The sequence below is a fragment of the Tiliqua scincoides genome, chromosome 4 (assembly GCF_035046505.1).
Source record: "Tiliqua scincoides isolate rTilSci1 chromosome 4, rTilSci1.hap2, whole genome shotgun sequence".
NCBI lineage: Eukaryota > Metazoa > Chordata > Lepidosauria > Squamata > Scincidae > Tiliqua > Tiliqua scincoides.
Genome location: NC_089824.1, coordinates 52,864,183 through 52,883,810, shown reverse-complemented (window position 1 = coordinate 52,883,810; position 19,628 = coordinate 52,864,183). Strand labels below are relative to the sequence as shown.

General features: G+C 41.6%; 1 protein-coding gene across 1 annotated transcript in view; it reads right to left on the bottom strand.

The window, feature by feature from the left end:
- Positions 1–19,628, bottom strand: part of CHST9 (carbohydrate sulfotransferase 9) — a 76,192-nt gene that overhangs the window by 43,502 nt on the left and 13,062 nt on the right. The window contains exon 2 of the mRNA XM_066625810.1: positions 17,273–17,471. Within this exon, the coding sequence (XP_066481907.1) occupies positions 17,273–17,372 (100 nt within the window). The 5' untranslated portion in view covers positions 17,373–17,471. The remainder of the gene's footprint in view (positions 1–17,272; positions 17,472–19,628) is intronic.

The following is a 19,628-nucleotide window of genomic DNA, read 5'->3' as shown; positions in this document are numbered from 1 at the left end:
CAGACAGGTTGAACCATGACATGGAAAACATCGCCACAACATGGAAAACATCAATGTTAATGATACGGCGTTCCCTTTCACTACAAATTATCAACTGAAGAATCAGTACAGCAAGTGTGATTATTACAGATTGTTGGGACTTGATCCACCATAGCAAGGCCAGCACCAAGGCTGAGGCAGTATGACAACTGCTGTCCACCCCCTTACTTGGTGATGTGCCAGCCTCTGATTCTCCTGCTCCCTGAATTGAAAAAGTAAGAGGGGAATGGAGTAGAAGTGAAGAGAGGAAAGAGGTGGGCTAAAGCAGCCCAACATTGTAGCCCTCCATTCTTCCTTACATGACATCCCCTTCTTCCATTTTCATTCCAGAGAAAAGGAGGAGCAGCAGCAGAGGTAAAAGGGTTGATGGAGGTGGGCATCCCTCCTCCCACCAATCAACTGCCCAATGTGATGGCCTGAGGTGGCCTCATTGATGGCCTGGCCCGGCATCAAAGTTCATAAACCCAGGACCTAAAAGAATCTAATTGTTAGTGTTGTGGGGAATCTGCTGTAACCCTTAGGCCAGTGGTTCCCAAACCATGTACCATGACACCTGTGGGTACCACAGCAAACTTACTTGGGAACCACGGTATATTCCCGGTGGCCACCTCTTCCCAGCTCGTGCAAGATCCAAGACTGCAGCACCTGAGAGAGCTGGGAAAAAGAGACGGCTGTGAAAGAAGGGAGCTGTGACCATGGTAGGTTTGAGAACTGCTGACTTAGGTATATGCTCTGGTCTTGCAAAGTAAAGTACACAAAAGTAAAAAATACTTTTGTATGGAGGTCATTAGTATTATTAACCAAGTTTTAGAACAATTGTTTGTTGGCATGTGGATTCTTTTGAATTACTGGCCTTCTTTATGGAAGCTGTCTGGACAATAAAAACAGACTCTGTGTCCTTACTGGTGACAATAAGTCTGTTGCCACTAGAATTATACTCAAAACTTGGAAGAACAAGTATCTGGTCACTATTCTTCAATGCACAGAGGACCATTCAACTCTTTCTATATTCAAATATGGAGCATGTAGAAGACAATTCTGTACAAACAAATTTGTGGATATTTGGGGGCACTTCTTAGATATTTTAGTATACACTCCCGTTAGTGATATTTTGTCTATACTGTATCTATATATTATGCTTATTTATATTGATTATATTCTTTTCCCTTTTCCTTTATAGTTTCACATTTAATATTGTGTTTTATGAGTTTATTATTGTATTATGTTATTCACTCATAAAGAAAACCCAGGTCCCAAAGCTGAGCACCACCACTAAATGTGGGCCAACCAGGACATATTCCAGCAGATATGCTAGAACTTTGTGACCATTGCTAGCACAGAGAAAGCCACATAGTGTGACTTAAAATCTATTATTTTTCTAGTTCAGTCTTGCTTTTTGATCTAAAGCAACAAGGAGATCCAGGTTCTTAGGAGTCCCTACAAGATTCTAATTGCCTTATTTAGCCTCAGGACTGCATCCCTCAATACCTTGATATGAATGGGAACAGATGCTGAAAATGAGAGCCTTTCAACTATTCATGAAAGGTAGAAAAGTCTTCTGTCCAGTTGTATTTTCCACTTCCAGACAGATGTCTATAATTAAATACACCAATTATTCATTAGCCCTTGATTGCAAGCTTTACTATGAGACTCAATCAGATGCATCTTCCATAATCATCAATCTTTCACTAGCCAGTTCAGAATTTGCTTTGCTTTTCAAACATTTATCTATCCAGATTCACCTAAAAGGTATGATTAATCATTGCCGGGTTGCTAGGATTCAGAAGAAAGATCACTTAAGCTCCCATCATAAAACGCTTCCCTTTGTAACATAGATCCATGAAGAAAACGGATTTGAGGATAAGGAAATGACCTTGTATAAAAGACATTTAAAATCAACCCATAAAAATAAAGACAAGCAAGAAGAGTGAGGAAAGGAGTTCAACTAGGGACCAAGTTTTGTTTCTGTAGCTGAAAAATCTGCACATGTGCAGTATCAAAGGAAAAAATATATACAGCTTTATGAAAGTAAGAATTTGAAGAATTTCATAACAGTGCAACAGCATGATTATTTAAAAATGTTACCTTTATGAGAACTTCCCAAGCTGCAATGAAATGCACAAACATGAGCAGGAGTCTCTCTCCATTTACTGTCCTTCTGATACATCGGTCCTCAATCTGTGGTCCATGGACCACCGGTGGTCCATGAAACTCTGAGAAGTGGTCCATGAGGTTTCAGGGGAAAAAATCATCACCTTGAATCATTTCCTGCACCAGCTGCAGCTGTAAGCAGTCTTTTCTCTGCCTTCTTTGGTAGTCTGTGGGGGAGTGCGCGCTTAGGAGATGCTTCCTCACAGATCACCAGAAAAGGTAGAGGATGGATCGCCCACAGACAGCAACAAAAGCAGAAACTAAAAATCTTCCCTACAATAAATATTACATGGTCTCTATTACAATTTTAATGTGTGTGTGTGTGTGTGTGCGCGCGCGCAGGGGCATGGGGGTTGCATGTGGTTCATGACAATTCTAATTTTTGCTTCAGTGGTCTGCAGGCTCCTAAAGGTTGGGAACCACTGTTTTAAAATCACAAACCAGTGGGCCACATGACTGACCATATCTCACTGCAATCTTAGCAAGGGTATTGGCTAACTATTTTGTGCCACACTAAAAGGAAGTGGGAGGGAAGAGCACTCTGATATAAAAATCAGGCAGAGTACCGTTCTGTTCTCTCCGCCACTTGGGTCAGATTAAATTCAAACAAATTTTTATTTCTCCAAACTTGGAACCCCCTTGGAAACTCTGAGTGAAAGTTTAGGCAAGACAGAGTGACTTCCTTCAAGTGCGTATACTCAAAAACCGCCTACAAAAACACTTTGAGTAACCTTTACAGTCACTGCATTTTACAAATGAGAAAGGGCAGGAGAGTCAGCAAATGGAATTTCAGGCTCCTCAGGTCCAGTCCAATACAGGATCCAGTGGACCATACTTGCTTTCCTTCCAGTTCTTAGTATTTGGTGACAAATTAATTCTTCCATTTTCATCAGATCTGAATCAAATGGAGGACCACTGGGTACTTCTAAACAGCCCAGATATAAAGTTATGAGCTCACTAAGAATTTTTTAAAAATGTGGAATGTAACTTGAAATGAAAGAGCCCTCTAGTTAGATGTGTGGAGGACGGACTGTAGGTCAGTGCTGAAGGACTTGCTTCATTTGCAGAGTGTCCCACATTCAAAATCCAGAGTACTCTGTTGCCTCCATAGGAGAAGGAATGGGGAGCATGAAACCACTGCAGTGAGCACCCTTCTTCCGGGGAGAACCCAGAAGTGACATTACGGGACACTACATAACTGTCCTGGGTTCTGGGGCACATGTTACATCTCCATGCTCCATATAAGGCAGCTATATACAACAAAAATTATCCTTTCATACAGAATGACACACAATCTGACAGTATACCAAGAGCTCTTATCCAAAAACTTTAAAACAGGCACATTAAAATTATACAACTCAACTTTCACCATAGAATCACTTGAAGGCTAATAGAAAGGTAGAATACAGAACCTCTCATTACAATTCTTTCACAATTCTTACAAATCACAGTTGACTTACATTCTGTCAAGTATTACAGTAATTAACACAGAAGTGCATTGTGACAAATAAAGGAAATGGCATGTCATTATTTGCTTTCCTAATCAGGGGGGGGGGGGGAAATCACATAACTCAGGCTGAAAATCCATTGCAGTGACTATTAGGGTGGATTAAGGAGGCTTTTGTGTACAATAAATGGAATTTATATCACATTAAGGGTAATGAGTAGATAAGTTTGCCTACATTCCAAAAGTACTGAAAGATTAATTTTTTTGCTCCTGATACTTACAACTTCCATTCTTGAGTTCTGTCTGATGAATCATAAAAAGACATTTTTTTTTTGCAAGTGTTGTTACTCATATGCTCTGATTTTCCTTGTTAGCATATGCTGAAATGAGATGCAGAACATAACTGCCATCACTGGCAATGATCTGCATGTACTTTTAATTAGAAGAAAAACTGGGTAATACACTAGTTGTTTCTACATTAATAGCTCAGTGTCCTTAGCAATCTATACATATTTGTTACTAATGCAGCCAAAGGGCATTGTCTCTAACTTCATGAAGTTATAATGCTACAACTTAGTCCAGTCACTGACTTTTCCATTTGGAAGAAGCATGTGCATATGAAATCCCATCCTTCTGTTATTTCTAAGCTCTTTAACAAAAAAGCAGACTATGTTGCTTGAGGTCCATCCTAAGCCTGTTATCCTTCCTTTCGCAGAAGTGAGTTGCTCATCTGACCAAGAACTCCAGAATACCTGTGACCTCTGCTACTAGCGGAATCAGTGAAATTTAATACTTTAATATTTTCTTTAAAAATCATTGTCATTCTATATCACAGAGAAACTGTAGGGGTGAAAAGAGATGCAGCAATTAATAAGTTCCACTGACAATTATAAGACTATATCATCTAAATTACTATTGTTTTGATAGTATATTACATATTCTCAGCTCAGTTAAAAGGACACTGCACAGTAGCTCCCCCCAGCAGTGAGAGAGCAAACACAAACTTTCTAAAGAAGAAAACATTAACTTCTCATAAACATTTTGCAGTGCTAAGAGAGCAATTTTATGTCTGCTTAAGTTTTCCACTTAAGTAAATCTGCATAGGATCCAGCTGTATACTATAAAATCTTAAACCATTTAAAAAAATATTATATCCTGATTTTCTAATTAAACTCTCAAGGTTTAGCAACAAACAGAATAAGACAACAGCAAACTGAAACAATTAGAAGAGCAAGAGGGAGGAGTTAAAAGCAGTCAAATCAGCAATAAAAATGAACAATTAGACACAAGCAAAATAGCAGAGTCTTTACCACTCCTTAAAAAATTGCTTGTTATAGAGAAGATATTGAGAAAGATTTAGGACATCCCCCACACCTGCTGCACTATTTCCAACACAAACAGCCAAAGCATTTACCTGTTTGAAGAAAATCTGAGCCACAAATTACTCCCTCCCCTTCCCATATGCATAGTTGTTTAATAGGTGTCAGAAACTGACACACTGCCTCTTTGAGATGCTTGGAGAAAAAATATATATACGTGTGTTTATATATACATATATATATATATATATAAAACTGAACTGAACACATATAGTTGGTCAAGGTTTTCTGCCATAACAGTTGGGTTTCAGGTTTTAAAAAAATGGTCTATTTAGAGGAGAATGTTGCTACCCATTGAGTTTCAAATCATCATTAGCAAACATATGCTGCTTGGTTTCTCTGCCTAATGACTAATAATGATGTTAAGTAGTAATAAACCCAACATCAGTCCTTTAATGGACATCTTCCAAAGTGACAGATTGCCATTTATTATCTGTCAAAGATAAACTACCAAGTGCTATGAATTCTTTAAAAAATTGTATTTTTTCAGATTTGTATATAAAGTTGAGACTTTTACTTTATCAAATGGAGGGGAAGAATTAATGCAGAACTTTCAGACATGCTAGGGTACGTATAATGGCTGCAGTCTTTCTACAGATTAGCAGGAAAGCTATTTAAGAGCTGTTAAAAAGATAACAATACAAAAAATATAATTCTAAACATAGGGCTTCAAGAAACAAAAGTAAGGATGGAACTTCATCCATCCCATCGCCAGCTGGAGAGGCTGGGGTAGTTCTGAACCATTGCCTATAGTTATTAGATTTGGAGGTGATGAGCAAACAAAATAAAACCAGAGGTTCTGGATCCAGGATCCCCTGCTGTGGTGGTGATAGGTATAGTACTTGATGAGGTTGCACTTTCCTTGAAGGGTCAGTAACACAGCCCAGAAGGGTCAGTAACTTTGCCCTGCCATAATCTTGAATGTACACATGGTGGCTGTAGTGGTTTTTGCCCAGCTTCAGCTGGTACACCAGCAGCCTCAGTTTCTGTTTTAGATAGAACTTGCCATGGTTACCCAAGTGTTAGTCACCTCATGTATAGAGTAGTAGTACAATACATTCTAGAAGATAGGATTGTAGCCCCAGTCCAAAAACTGCTGGAAACCATTTAATAATCGTTTAAAAAAAGATTATATGAATAAATTCATTCTAATTCTATATTACAAGACAATTATCCCTATGAGAACTATGAGCTACATTTTAAAAATTACCACCACATAAGAGTTTTTAAAAAGTATTTTAACAATAAAAGTTTAAATAATCCATTTTTTAAATTTCAAAAAAAGTCACTGATTTTAATCTACCCTGGGAATAAGCATTTCATTCAAGACATGCGAAAGGCTATCAGCAAGAGACAGAACTTTTATAATCAGTGGAGCTGGCCAAATAAGCTATGCAGTGGAGAGCTTCACTATCCACAAATCCCCTGTCCCCATTTTCACAGTTCTTTGGAAAGGGTCGGGAAAGACCAGGAAAGAGCTTAGCAAAAAATTGTCTCTCTCTCACTACAGAAATACTGCCAAAATCTTCTGCAAGATTTTACTTGTGTAATGCCAGAACTCAAAGTGAGTCAACATTATTAAAAATAGCAATCGACGCAAACTTTTAAAAAATGTTTTAAAATGTATAATTTGATGAATATCTGGTAGGAAAGACTTCTACACTGCCTAAAAATACAGGTGTGCTCCCTTATCCGCGGGACTTCCATTCCGGAACCCCCAGCGGATAGTTGAAACGATGGATATGGGCGAATGCCCGTCCCCACACGGCTGCCCCACCCTATGGAGGCAAAGAGAATTCTGCTCCCCTCACCTCTGGAGGGCAACCTGAGCTCAGCAGAGGCCGAAGACCTCTGTCCCCAGCCTCTGCTGGACTCAGACTGAGCTTTACATCTCAAAACACGTGACTTCCAGTTTCACGGAGTGAAGTTTTTGACGCCTTATAAGGCATTAAAAACATGACTTCTGATTTCTCCTTGAAACTGGAAGTCACATGTTTTGAGTTCTAAAGCTCAGTCTGAGCCTGGCAGATGGACATCCTCTAGAGGGGGTACGTGCACGGGAGGCCTCTTGACCCAATCTAGATAACTGAATCCACAGATATGGTTTCTGCAGATATGGGTCCCCCCCCCCCGGTATACCAGAAATAGACATAGGGCGCAATCCTAACCCCTTATGTCAGTGCTTTCCAGTATTGGCATAGCGGTACCAATGGGACATGTGCTGCATCCTGCAGTTGGGTGTCACTCATGGAGGCCTCCTCAAAGTAAGGGAATGTTTGTTCCCTTACCTCAGAGTTGCATTGCCCTTATGTCAATGCTGGAAAGCACTGACATAAGGGGTTAGGATTGCACCCATAGATGGTTAATGTTAAATACTCAGTATTTGCTAAACTGTACATGCAAACTCGATTGAAGAGCTTTTGTTTATGCAAACTGCATGTCTTACGAACATTCTGATGTCCAGAAATGCCTTCCACCTCTATCCCTTAAAAATCCTTGATGCTATTCTCCCAAAGTTACTGGCATATTCAAAGAACTAGAATTCATAGTACCAGAGGACTATAACAGCCCTTCATTTGCATAACCACCACCTTAAATTTAAGACCAAAACATGTTATAAATTGAGTAGTCATTCATTAAATAGTCTCCATTTGTTGTTTATTAAAAAAAACCAGAATAAAAAAGGGCTGGTGGTTTTGGTTTGAAGTAAAATAGAAGCATTATAAAAAACTCCCCATAATTGTTTTATCATTGCCCTTGGATCTGAAGGTGCTATACTACTTAGAAGTAAGTACCACTGTGTTCATTGGGGTTTGCTTCTGGGTAGATACATTTCAGATTTTATTCAGGGGAAGAACCTGTAACTGAGAACATGTGGGGAATATGGGCTACAAAACTGCTAAACGTGTTCACAGATTGCTTTTACTGTTAAATGAAGAATTTTGCAGGGAAGCACAGAAGAGGATTTTAACAATGCTAAATCATCTAACAAAGCTTTGAGGTATTGTAGTTTTAAAGTGTGTTTTAAGACCTGCATTTCTTATACACTATTAAGGAGAAATGCTTTGATCTTGATTTGGGAGACAAAGACAGAAGAGTTTGAACTGTACATACAAGTTTCTCTGAAATAACCATCCTATACCTGAAGCTCTGTACAGAGCTCTTTAAGAAGGTGATGAGTTGACAAGTCTGTAACAGTGATAACAGCTGTTTAGCATTTTGCTGAACCAGTATGCCCTTTGAGAAGACTGATTTGAAGTTGTGTCAGTCCTAGCAAGAGTTTCACCTTCTAAATATAGCACACGTCATTTTGTTTTAATCAACAAAGAAATGTAGTTTACAGTAAATACAAAGAAGCGGAGAAACAGGTTGGGGGAAAATGTATTGCCGACACACTAATAACTCATTTATAAACCCTCCCCATGTTATCCAACAAGTTAAATCTATCCTATCGGAGACTCCAGAAATAAAAATCACACTCTGCCATGAATGTCTCCTAGGTAAGTGTTACATAATCAATAGTTTATTTTTGTTTATTGGCCTATAATTCAAGATGCACAGGAGACGTACATTTAAGAATGTATACTAGGTGCTTGCCTGGAGAGCAAAGGGCCAGATCAGAAATATGTATTTACATAACTGATGGCAAGAAGCCACAGAACCAGAGGCCAGGAAGTTCACACTTTCCATTTGAACCATGAGCCCAATGCTTGATATTTAGAGACTTGTTTACTCTTTAAATTCAACACCTTTTCATTCTTCCAAAAGTTTTTCAGCTCCAAATTCTTATTTCTCTAGGATTCCACTGTGTGGAGAGTGTTAGCCATAGAACTCTGAATATTGCTGCTAAAGGGGTAAGACAATTGCAACTTTTAACTGGTTGAGAAAAAAAAGAGTGCAATCTTCTTGGCGAAACTACACATTATGTTAGACCCATTAAGGCCATATAGTGAATTTGTTGTGTGTAAATAGTAGCTTCACACACTCACCTACACCCTGAAAATTGGGACAAACCACTGGCGTCGCTGGGGGGGGTGCGGGCCGCACCAGGTGACGCGCCTCGCGCCCCCACCCCCTGCGCACTTACTAAGCACACGATGCCACAGCCTCAAACCTGCAGCCGAGTTCCTGCCCTTCCGAACTTGGCTGCAGTTAGATCTAGCGTTGTGCACGTACGCAAGCCTCGTGCATGCGCACGATGCTAGAGACACCTACAGCCGAGTTCAGAGGTGCCTATGAGTCCTTCTGAACTTGGCTGCAGTTAGATCTAGTGTTGTGTGCGCGCGAGCCTCGCGCACGCGCACGACACTAGTGGCACCTGCAGCCGAGTTCGGAAGGGCTCATAGGCACCTCTGAACTCGGCTGCAGTTAGATTTAGCGTCATGCGCATGCACAAGCCTCATGCATGCGCATGACGCTAGAGGCACTGCCCACTGCACAGGAGGGGGTGCACTGCACATCATGGGGGTGATGCGCTGGGCTCCCGCACCGGGTGACACAAAGCCTAGTGATGCCACTGGGGCAAACCACCCTGCTCCCACCACAGTCTTGATCTGGATTGGAACCTCTGCAGCTATTTATCCAAAAAGCTGCAAGCAGGCCAGCTCCTAATACAGATTGAGGCAGGACAAGGCAAAACACCTTAAACATCAAGTGTTATCTGGCCTTGGGGGGGAAAAAAACCCCTGCTATGAACACGCTTGCACATGGTCGTCTTTGTTGTAAGAAACCTGGTCCTGAATGCACTGAAATAGATCTGTTAGAACAGGGGTGCTCAATACGTCTATCGCGATTGACTGGTCGATCACGGGGCAAAATGAGTCGATCGCAGGCTTCTCTCCCGTCCACGCATTCCTGGGAGTGAGCCCCTTTGACTCTACTGGGGCTGACTCGTGAGTAGACCTGGAGAGGAGCCGCTCACAGGCTTCTCTCCAGTCCACACATCCCTGGGAGTGAACCCCTGGCAGGCTTGTGAGCCCAGGGAGTAGAGTCTACTGACTCTACTGGGGCTGACTCATGAGTAGACCTGGAGAGGAGCCGCTGGCAGACTTCTCTCCCGTCCAGGCATCCCTGGGAGTGAGCCCCGTTGACTCTACTGGGGCTGACTCGTGAGTAGACCTGGAGAGGAGCTGCTGGCAGGCTTCTCTCCCATCCACACATCCCTGGGAGTGAGCCCTGTTGACTCTACTAGGGTTGACTTACCTTTCCCCTGTTTTTGCACTGGTATGTATGGAGATCTGCCCCCCCCCCCAACTTCCATCTGTTGGTTCTGTGTGCAAGGTTCTGTTCACTTTACAATCAAATCACTTTACAATGGGTTCATTATTATTATCAACAGGAGCTCATGGGTGATACATAAACCAATCAGAAATACAAAAACCAAGCATTTAGTAGTGTCTCATTTAGTAGCATCTCAGGGTCCCCAATCCTATCCAATTTTCCAGTGCCCATGCCACTGCAATGCAGCCCTAACACAAGAGAACATTTGTTCCCTTATCTTGAGGAGGCCTCCACAACTGCCTCTCCACTGCAGAATGCAGTGCATGTCCCACTGGCACAGCTGCATCAGCGCTGAGAAGCTGGATAGGATTTGGTCCTCAGTCAACAGCAGCATTTTTAATATTGTGGCTGTGTATTTAGAGGATATAAGTTTCCAAAGTGAAAGCTGATGCAAATGCAAGCCTTCTAGTTAGCATCTCAGCTGGTAGCACATTTTTAGCATCATGGTTGTGAGTATGCAGGGAAGGATATAGCCTTATAATTTTGGTTTCATAATTACAACATTGTATTAATGAATATCCATGGTCCCTAAAGAGCACAGTAGGCACCTTTAAATCACCTTTGAGAAATGGATATAGCTTTGTTCTGTGGCAGAGGCAGCAACTTCTGAAGTCTTGGAACAAATTACCAAAAAGCAATGCTTAATTGGGTCCACATTACAATATTTTTGCAATACAATAGCGTTTTCGGAACGGATTACCATTATAAAGCCAGAGTCCACTGCCAAAGTCATTATATATTTCTATCTTTACCTCTGATAGTACTTCAATAATGAGAAATAGCAGACAACCTAAGAACATAAGAACAGCCCCATTGGATCAGGCCATAGGCCCATCTAGTTCAGCTTCCTGTATCTCACAGCGGCCCACCAAATGCCCCAGGGAGCACACCAGATAACAAAAGTTCTTATGTTCTTAACCTATAGTGAAGGTCTACCTAGCACTATAAGGCTGTTTGCATACAATAACCACTGTAGAATTTTGCTTTTTACCAGGAAGATTACTGCAATTGTTCCGAATGGCATAAAACACTATTATGAAGCTGTTCTGACAATATATCAAAAGCTTAATTAAGAAGCAGATCAAGATAGAATAGCTGGTCCACTATCTATGTGGTCATTGGAATTTTCTAGCATTATTTCTATTTTTCTACAGAAACTGTTTTTACTCCAACACTTCCTTTAAAGAAAATTTCTGCTGCGTAATTCATTCATCATTGGTGCTAATGACAGTTTGGACAGTTCATGGCTGTATCAATGAGCTCTGCTGGAAGTATATTAAAATTGTGCCTAACCTTGTGTTGGAATTGTTTACATATTCAAGATTTTGGAGAGGACAGCTGAAGAAAGGTAGCAGTTCAACTATTACTCTGCTAAATGACAGTATGAATTTTTAACCACAGAATACTAGAAGACAGAAAAAAAAAAGAGAGGAGCTCCCACTGTGAAAGAATGGCTTTGTAGGACTTGGCATACCATGTTTATGCATCACTTGATGGCATACAGAAATCTGTGGGAGGAAAAATACAATAAGACACTCCTCATTAGGGTAAGATTGAATGTATTGAGTTGGTGGCATTTTTTTCTCCTCATCTCCAATGATGCATTCAACTTAGTCATCAGTACTTTTTCCAATATTTTTAAAAATAAAGTTAATGTTTTTAAGATGAGATAAATTACTAAAGTAATTTTGGAATTCTTAAGTGTCTTTTAACTTCTATAATAAAGTCAAATGTGAATAACATTTTTTTTCTTTTTAACCAATCTATGTCTTATAAACTGTATTTAGCCTTCTCCCATTACACCATGTATCCCAAATACGATACATTAGTGGTTCTCAAACTTTGAGGGAGCTTTACTCCCACAGCAAGTTCCTGTAGGGGAGGGGCTAGGGCAGCTAAGGGGGGGTGCTTGTGACTTACTTTACGAAGGCAGGGCTGCAGTAGGCTGCAGGAGGTGCGGGGAGCCCTGTGCAGCCCTCCACAGTGCTCCCCGTGGCTTGGAACGTTCAGAGAAAGCGGGCGCAAAGCACTTCCGTTCTGCAGGAGGTGCTTTGTGCCCTTTTTTTCCAAGCCCTGTCTTCATAAAGTAAGTCACAAGCACCCGCCCATACGGATGGGCGCGATCCTGGGGATTGCTTTCCTGCCTCTCCCCTTACCCCGTCCCTTAAAGGGACAGGGGAACATTTACACGAACTGGTGGGTCACAACCCACCAGTTTGAAAACTACTGCTATAGACAAGATGCCACTTTCAAAAGATAAGATAGATAAGATGCCACTTTCAAAAATGGAAAAAAATATGAACAAGTTGATTTTTATTAAACAGATGTTAAGACAAACCGAACACATGGACATGAACTCACTCAACCTATGTTCCAAACATGACCACTCCACAACCCAAATGAATATTTATTTCCTGGGGGGGGGGGGAACACATATGGATGCATGCAAGTTTGCAAGGGCCAGCCTTTAAGAAAAGTGGACAAGTCACAGAAACATGAGATAAGGATTTAAGAAAACCAGAACACAGAGTCAGGTGCTAAGAACATAGCTAGGAGAGTCTTCTCCAACATTCAGTCAGTAACCTGGGCTTCTCTCAAATGTCAAAGAGCCAATATGAAACCTTGGTTTCGTGCATTTCTCACTACTTCTATGGACTTAGATCAGTCATGTTCAACTGGTGTGCCATGAGTGGTCCACAGGTGTGCCACAGGAATTTAGGAGAAGATCATTTATTAGTAGGGTCAATGAGGGATGTGAGCCCCCCACTAGCAGCATGGTGTGCCTTGTCAATTGCCAAAAATCTGATGGTGTACCTTGACAATTTTCGTGCCTTGTCAGTGTGCCATGAGATGAAAAAGGTTGAAAATCGCTGACTTAGATCATCATAGTTTGCTCCAATATTTGAATTATTACAGATAATGAAGATTTGCTTCCAACTCAAGCTACCTTCAAGAAATGGATTTCAATCCCTGGAGGTGAGAATGTAAGAGCCCTGTTGGATCAGCAATCTACCTAACCCAGCATTCTGTTTCCTGAAATGCTTCTGGGAAGCCTACAAGCAACAGATGAGAGTTTCATCCATCTCCCATAGGTGACTCTCAGCTGCTGAGATTCAAAGGCATACTGCCTCTTAATGTGGAGGCAGCATATAGTAAACACTGAGGTGCACTACTGCTTGCAGCAGCCTAGTTCATTCAATTTGGACATTAAGCTATCATGCACCCAAACCAGGAGTCAACAAACCCATATTGGGAGCACTCTCAAAAGCCAAAGCACTGTTTGGTGATTGGCTCCATGATGCCCAAATAGAGCCTCCTTCCTTATTTCCATCAATTCTTCAATCAAAACACAGTTAACATTTGTGTAGCACTTTGTATTTGCAATCATATTGATGCAGGCAAGTATTATCTCCATACTGTAAGTTGGGAGTGAGGACTGAGCTTGTCTAAGACCACCTAGTGAGTTCATGGCAGAGAAAAATTGAAAACAGGGGAGTCCCAATTTGCAGTTCACTCTTTTAGCCATGAATCCGCATCCATGAAAGTCAGGCAACACACCCCTAGGATTCTGCCTAGAATGAGATATTTTTTTAATGCAACAAAACTTGAACATTTCAAATGGTTGGTGAATAAGCTCATTATAAAAATCACCAGAAAAAGTAAAACCTGTTTTGGTTTAAAAAAATGATATTCAGCAAGCAGAATGACATTTTCCTAAAAATTCTTAACTTGCAGTAAAAGGCAACTTAAACACACAGCCCAAACAACTGCTGGCTTTTAACAAGACTTCGCAAGGGGTTACATACCAACCCATTCTAGTTACAGAAACTACAAAAAGTTTTTGCAGCACTTTAAAGACTACAAAAGTAAAGGTTCAAAAATAATTTCTTAACAGAGTATCTCAGTCATTTTAAGATTATCTGCAAAGCTGCATCACAGCTGCTTGCTGAATATTTTTATTATAAGTTTTATGAGAAACCCATAAAACTTTAGCAACAAGAGCTGGCGCTTGAGAACATTCCACAACCAACGTAGAATGTCTTGCCAAAAAAGGGCACAGCTTGCAGTGCCTCACAAGAGAAATTGTTCATCAGTAATGTAACCATATCTAGGGACACGGAAATCAGTCAACAACATAAGTTATTTTAGAACCATAACAACAGGGAAGATTTAAAGTGCAGACTTGCTGGCAACAAAAGATTATACAAAATTAAAGCCCCAATGTTCCCCTTAAATAAGTCACTGAAAAAAAAATAGCCTTCAATTTGAGCTGCTTCCAGAAAATTCCAATACAGTTCATGAGCACTCGCACATCAAGTGATCAGAAACCTTTGCTTAAGGAGAGCTGTATCTAGGTAAAAGGGAAGAATTCTCATTGATATGCAAAAGAAAAAATATACTATCTATTTTACTCAGAAATTTGCCCCAACCCACACACATGCAGCTGCACTCTCTAGTCTGAGCATCATCTTGAGGGGGAGAAATTGGGGGTAGAAACAGCTGAGGAAAAACACACACCTGCATATAGATCTCTGCTATCTCCCTCTGTTGTCTCTCTTGTGTCAGTATCTAGACTGTAAGCCCTCCAGGGCAGAGACCTGTCTTTTCACTCTGTGTAAAAAGTGTCATGTATCTTGATGGTGCTATACAAACAACAGGAGCTGCCTACTAGGAAAGCTATTTTAGAAGAGGTAAGCTAAATAAAAATACACATTAAAAAGCACTGTGATTTTCATTTCTTGTGCTAAAACACAGCTTTTCTATTTTTTACTGCCTTTAAATACAAGCCTTTTATTATTAAAAGTATTTATATACCACTTTTCAACAAAAAGTTCACAAAGTGAACTTTTACTGCCTAACAATACAAAATATGACTATCCCATAAGTATCTCTCCTTCTCTCATGCTACCAGCATGATACCAGGTGTTTTTTTTTCCTCTTAAACCCACCCAGATTCCCCAGCAAGCAGTGTTCCTCCCTGGTATAGCACCACTTCCAAGTTCTAATCAGTTCCAAATAGTTGCTGGGAAGTCACCAATGATGTCAGTTTTCTGATGCCATAATATCAACTGGAAGCTTAGAATGTTTGACTTGTATTTGGTACACAATAGCAAAAGGATATCCTGAATTAATTTTACATGTTGTAGTAAATATCTCAGAAGTCCTTCCAACTGCCAAAAGTATTTAACTTACTAACACATTTAAGGTGTGGGAGAGGGAATTCCATGAGAATACTTACAGTTTTTTAAAATGTTCTTTTAGTATAAATTGAGAAAATTTACTTGAAAACTAATTTTTCTGGAATGCTTGTGAATACTGGCATCCTCTGGTATCCATGGTTGATATGCTCCTCCCCCCACACATACAGGAAACTGTGGATAAGAGGAACCCTATCTCTGCGGTTCCCCACACCCCTGCACACACCCTTTACATTTGTCAACTTTATTACATTTAAGTGAAGTAACAACATGTCTTGTTTAAGTAAAGACTATAAGCAGATAGCAAGACAAGCAGGTAGGGAGGCCGCTGGCTAGAAAGGAGACTAAGAGCAAACATTAACTTCCTGCTTCCTGTTCACTCTTAGTCTCCCAGGGACTGAACACAGGACCTTCCGCATACTGAGCGGATGCTCTTGATGCGCTGAGCTATAGCCCCTTCCTAAACACAGAACCCAAACTGCTGCAGCATAACAAGTTTATTGAGGGAGTTAGTTAAGATAAATACGGAAACAGGATGAACAGAATGTAAAACAACACAGAAAGAGGGGTATCAGAACCTGTTTAGCAGAAAGGTCAATCAAGATGAATGAATGAAAAAGATGACATATTAACAAGCACACGTAAAGAGGTTTGGCAAGGCACCCGGTGAAAGCGGTTCTGCAGGAAGGTTCTTAATGGCTTCAGGGCCTGCTTGATTGGATTAGCTAAGGAGTCTGATTTAACCAGATGCACTCTTCCATTAACTGTGCAAGGCATGGCACAGCTCACAGAGGTTTGTTGTATCTGGCCAAGGTTCTTCATCTCATGACGCAGGAATTTTTGCCTGCAAACTCGGGCCACTGCTTTTGCACACCCTCAAAATGGAATCAGCCTGGTCTTCATGGTGAGGATTTCCTGCATATCATCCTCATTTAATAAGCACTCCCCAAACAACAGACTACTGGGTAGTTCTCAAAGTTTGAGAACTAGACCCACCCCATTCCACTATGTGGTCTAGTGAAAGATCACAGATTGCACTAGTACAGCAGAATGATGAGATTGACAGACATCTTCCAGGAAAAAAATAAATCCTTAAATGCAAGCTAAGCATTTACCAGTATGCTTTACAACATGGGTGCCCAAACCCCGGCCCGGGGGCCACTTGTGGCCCTAAGGGGCTCCCAATCCGGCCCATGGGGAGCACCCAGTCTCCAATGAGCCTCTGGCCCTTCGGAGACTTTCTGGAGCCTATGCTGGCCTGAAGCAACTACTCTCAGTGTGAGGATGACTGTTCAATCTCTCACCTCAGCTGTGGGACAAGGGCTCCTTCCACTACTTGCTGTTTCATGTCTGTGATGCAACAGTGGCAGCAAAGGAAAGACTGGCCTTGCTTTGTGAAAGACCTTGTGAAGGCTACTGCAAGACCTTCATTCATTTGTATAAGTTCCATCTCTAATATATTCATTTATGTAAATTTATGTAAATTTATTCAAATTTGAAATGTGAATTAATTATGTTTTTCCCTGGCCCCCGACACAGTGTCAGAGAGATGAGGTGGCCCTCGTGCCAAAATGTTTGGACACCCCTGCTTTACAACAAGGTCAACGAAGTCCAATTACATCAAATTAACTCTAAGCACCATGTACCCCATGATAGTATTAAAACAGTGTATAGATCAGTACTAGGAGAACTCATATATATCAGCAGCAAATACTCATTTCAGCTTTGCAACAACCCAAGAAATCTCTTCCATCAGCACAGCTAATTTATTTACCTACCTGTATGTTGTTCTTCAATCCAGGCTTGCAGGTACATGAAGAGGAGTAGACCTGCTACTCCAAATATCAGTACAGATACAGAGACTTGTTTTAGGTTCATGGCCCTATCAGAGGGCTACATTTCAGAAGACTGCAAAGTTACATCTCAAAGGTTCTCAGTGTTTTGTATCTTTTTTCTCATTTTTCTGGAAAAGCCAACCTGGAAAAATAATTTTTAGAAAATAATTTGCTCACTGTTCTTTCCATTAAAAACAATGCAATGATAAATACAAGTTTTCAACTTTTGTCTCCTCCTATTTACACGAGGAAGGTTTAGTAATCACCCATTACCATCCCACCCCCATCCCACCCACCCCCACCCCAGTCTAAGGCCATTCACTAGTAAAGTTATTAATTTTTCTAGGATTCAAATTGGTGAGTCTGCACTACATTTGGCTTTCAAGGGCCTCCAAATTGACGCATGCCTTTTCAAAGCCTGTCTCAGGCTTCCAGAAAGAGGTATGTAACTTTTCTCATAGACAGTAGCGGAGCCAAAGGGGGGGGGTGGAGCTATGTAAACTGCTCCTCTCCCTTGCTCTCGGGGCCATTCCAAGGTTCGAAAGTAGCATGGAGGCATCTCCACCACGTTGCTTTCGCCCCCTGACAGACATTAAAAGTGAGGGGCGGCTTACACAGCGAGTTTCAGAGCTGTGCCGCACTGACGGCTCCACCCCCTCGGCTCCGCTACTGCTCTTAGGCAAATGTAATGCTAAACCATGCCACAGAGTTTAGCAACGTTAGCACAATCTTGAATTCTACTCCTCTTTCCTTTGCTGACAAGGAACAAAAAAGTGCTACTTCTGCTCCTCGTTTTACACAAACCGCCATTGGTTGGTGCATCCAAATCCAAAAAAATTATGACTTGTTCAAACCATAGTTGGTGAACAGATCAAGATATCAAGTCCATAAAACATTAGAATACATAGCAAACTAGGGACAAAAGCTAGTCCAGCCGGAATGCTTCTCTGCAACATGTAATTTTTTTTTTAATTGAGAGTCAAGCAAGTTGCTATCTGCACTATGACATCACACCCACAGTTTGATATAACAAGCCATAGTGTGACATTATGGGTCTGTGCATGACAAGCAGAGAGAGAGAGAGGAAACTAGAACGTTGAGACATATGACACGCTGCTTTACCAGACATTTGCTATCTTATGTACTGCACACAAGCAAGATGGATGGTCACATATTATTCTCCTTTCCTTCTGCCCGTTTAGTATGTGATGAATTTTTATGATTCAGTTATGCACAAGTGTTTGCCAGCATGGCATAGTGACCAGACTGCTGGCCTTGAATATGAAAAGATAAAAATCTCTTCTTGATTACTGAGCTCTCTGGGTGAGACTTTGATCATCACCATCCCTTAGAGCAGGGATGTCAAACTCATTTCATATAGAGGGAAGAAGTTAGCATTCATGGTGTCTGCTGAGGGCTGAAAGTGACATCATTAAGCAGGAAGTGAACATCATTAAGCCAATGACGGCCAGAAAGAAGCACTTTGTTCTCACATATGCAAATACCAGAAGAGAAAATAAGCAAATTTTGTTCATGTTTTCAAAAGATGAGAGAGCCCAATTATAAAGGTGGTCAGATGAATTGCTTCTGGGGGGAGCATTCAGCCTGGAGGTCTTATGTTTGATACCCCTGTCTTCATCCTGAGCTGCTCAGGGCACGGGGCTGCAGCGGTGCTGAAAATGGCTGCTGCAGCATCCTGCGCACTCCAGGCAGCCACCACCAGTTTCTCGGGAGGAGGGGACTTTTGTCCCCTTCCCCTGGGTAAAGCAAGTAGCCCCGCAAGTAGCCCCGCAAGTAGCCCCAAAGGTTGGCGGAGAATCAAGACCCTCCATGTTGGGCGGTGAGCTAAGCTCCATTGTTCCAGCCCCTCCCCCAGGAACGCCTCCTCCCCTTCCTCTCTCCGCCTCCCCCCTCCCCAGAATGCCTCCTTCCTGCCCTCAACCTACCTCCCCCCTCCTCGGAACACCTCTCCTCCCCCAACACCTCCCACTCACCTCACCACTGCTCAGCAGTCCACGAGACCACCAAGAGGCAGAGCTCCAGCAGCTGGCTACCACCGGCGTTTGCCCAGCCGTAGGGCCTGCAAACATGCCTTATGGCATGCTTCTGACAGTGCGCACCAGTGGTAAGCTTGCGTGCGCTGTTCAGGATTGGGCAGTTAAAGTCCAAGTGTCAGACTAACCTACCTCACCGGGCTTTTGTCAAGGTAAGCTGCTGTACTGAGGTCTTTGGAAGAAGGGTGAGATAATAATATAGTATGAAAAGCCTATTCATACATGCCACACAGTCAGTGATCCCA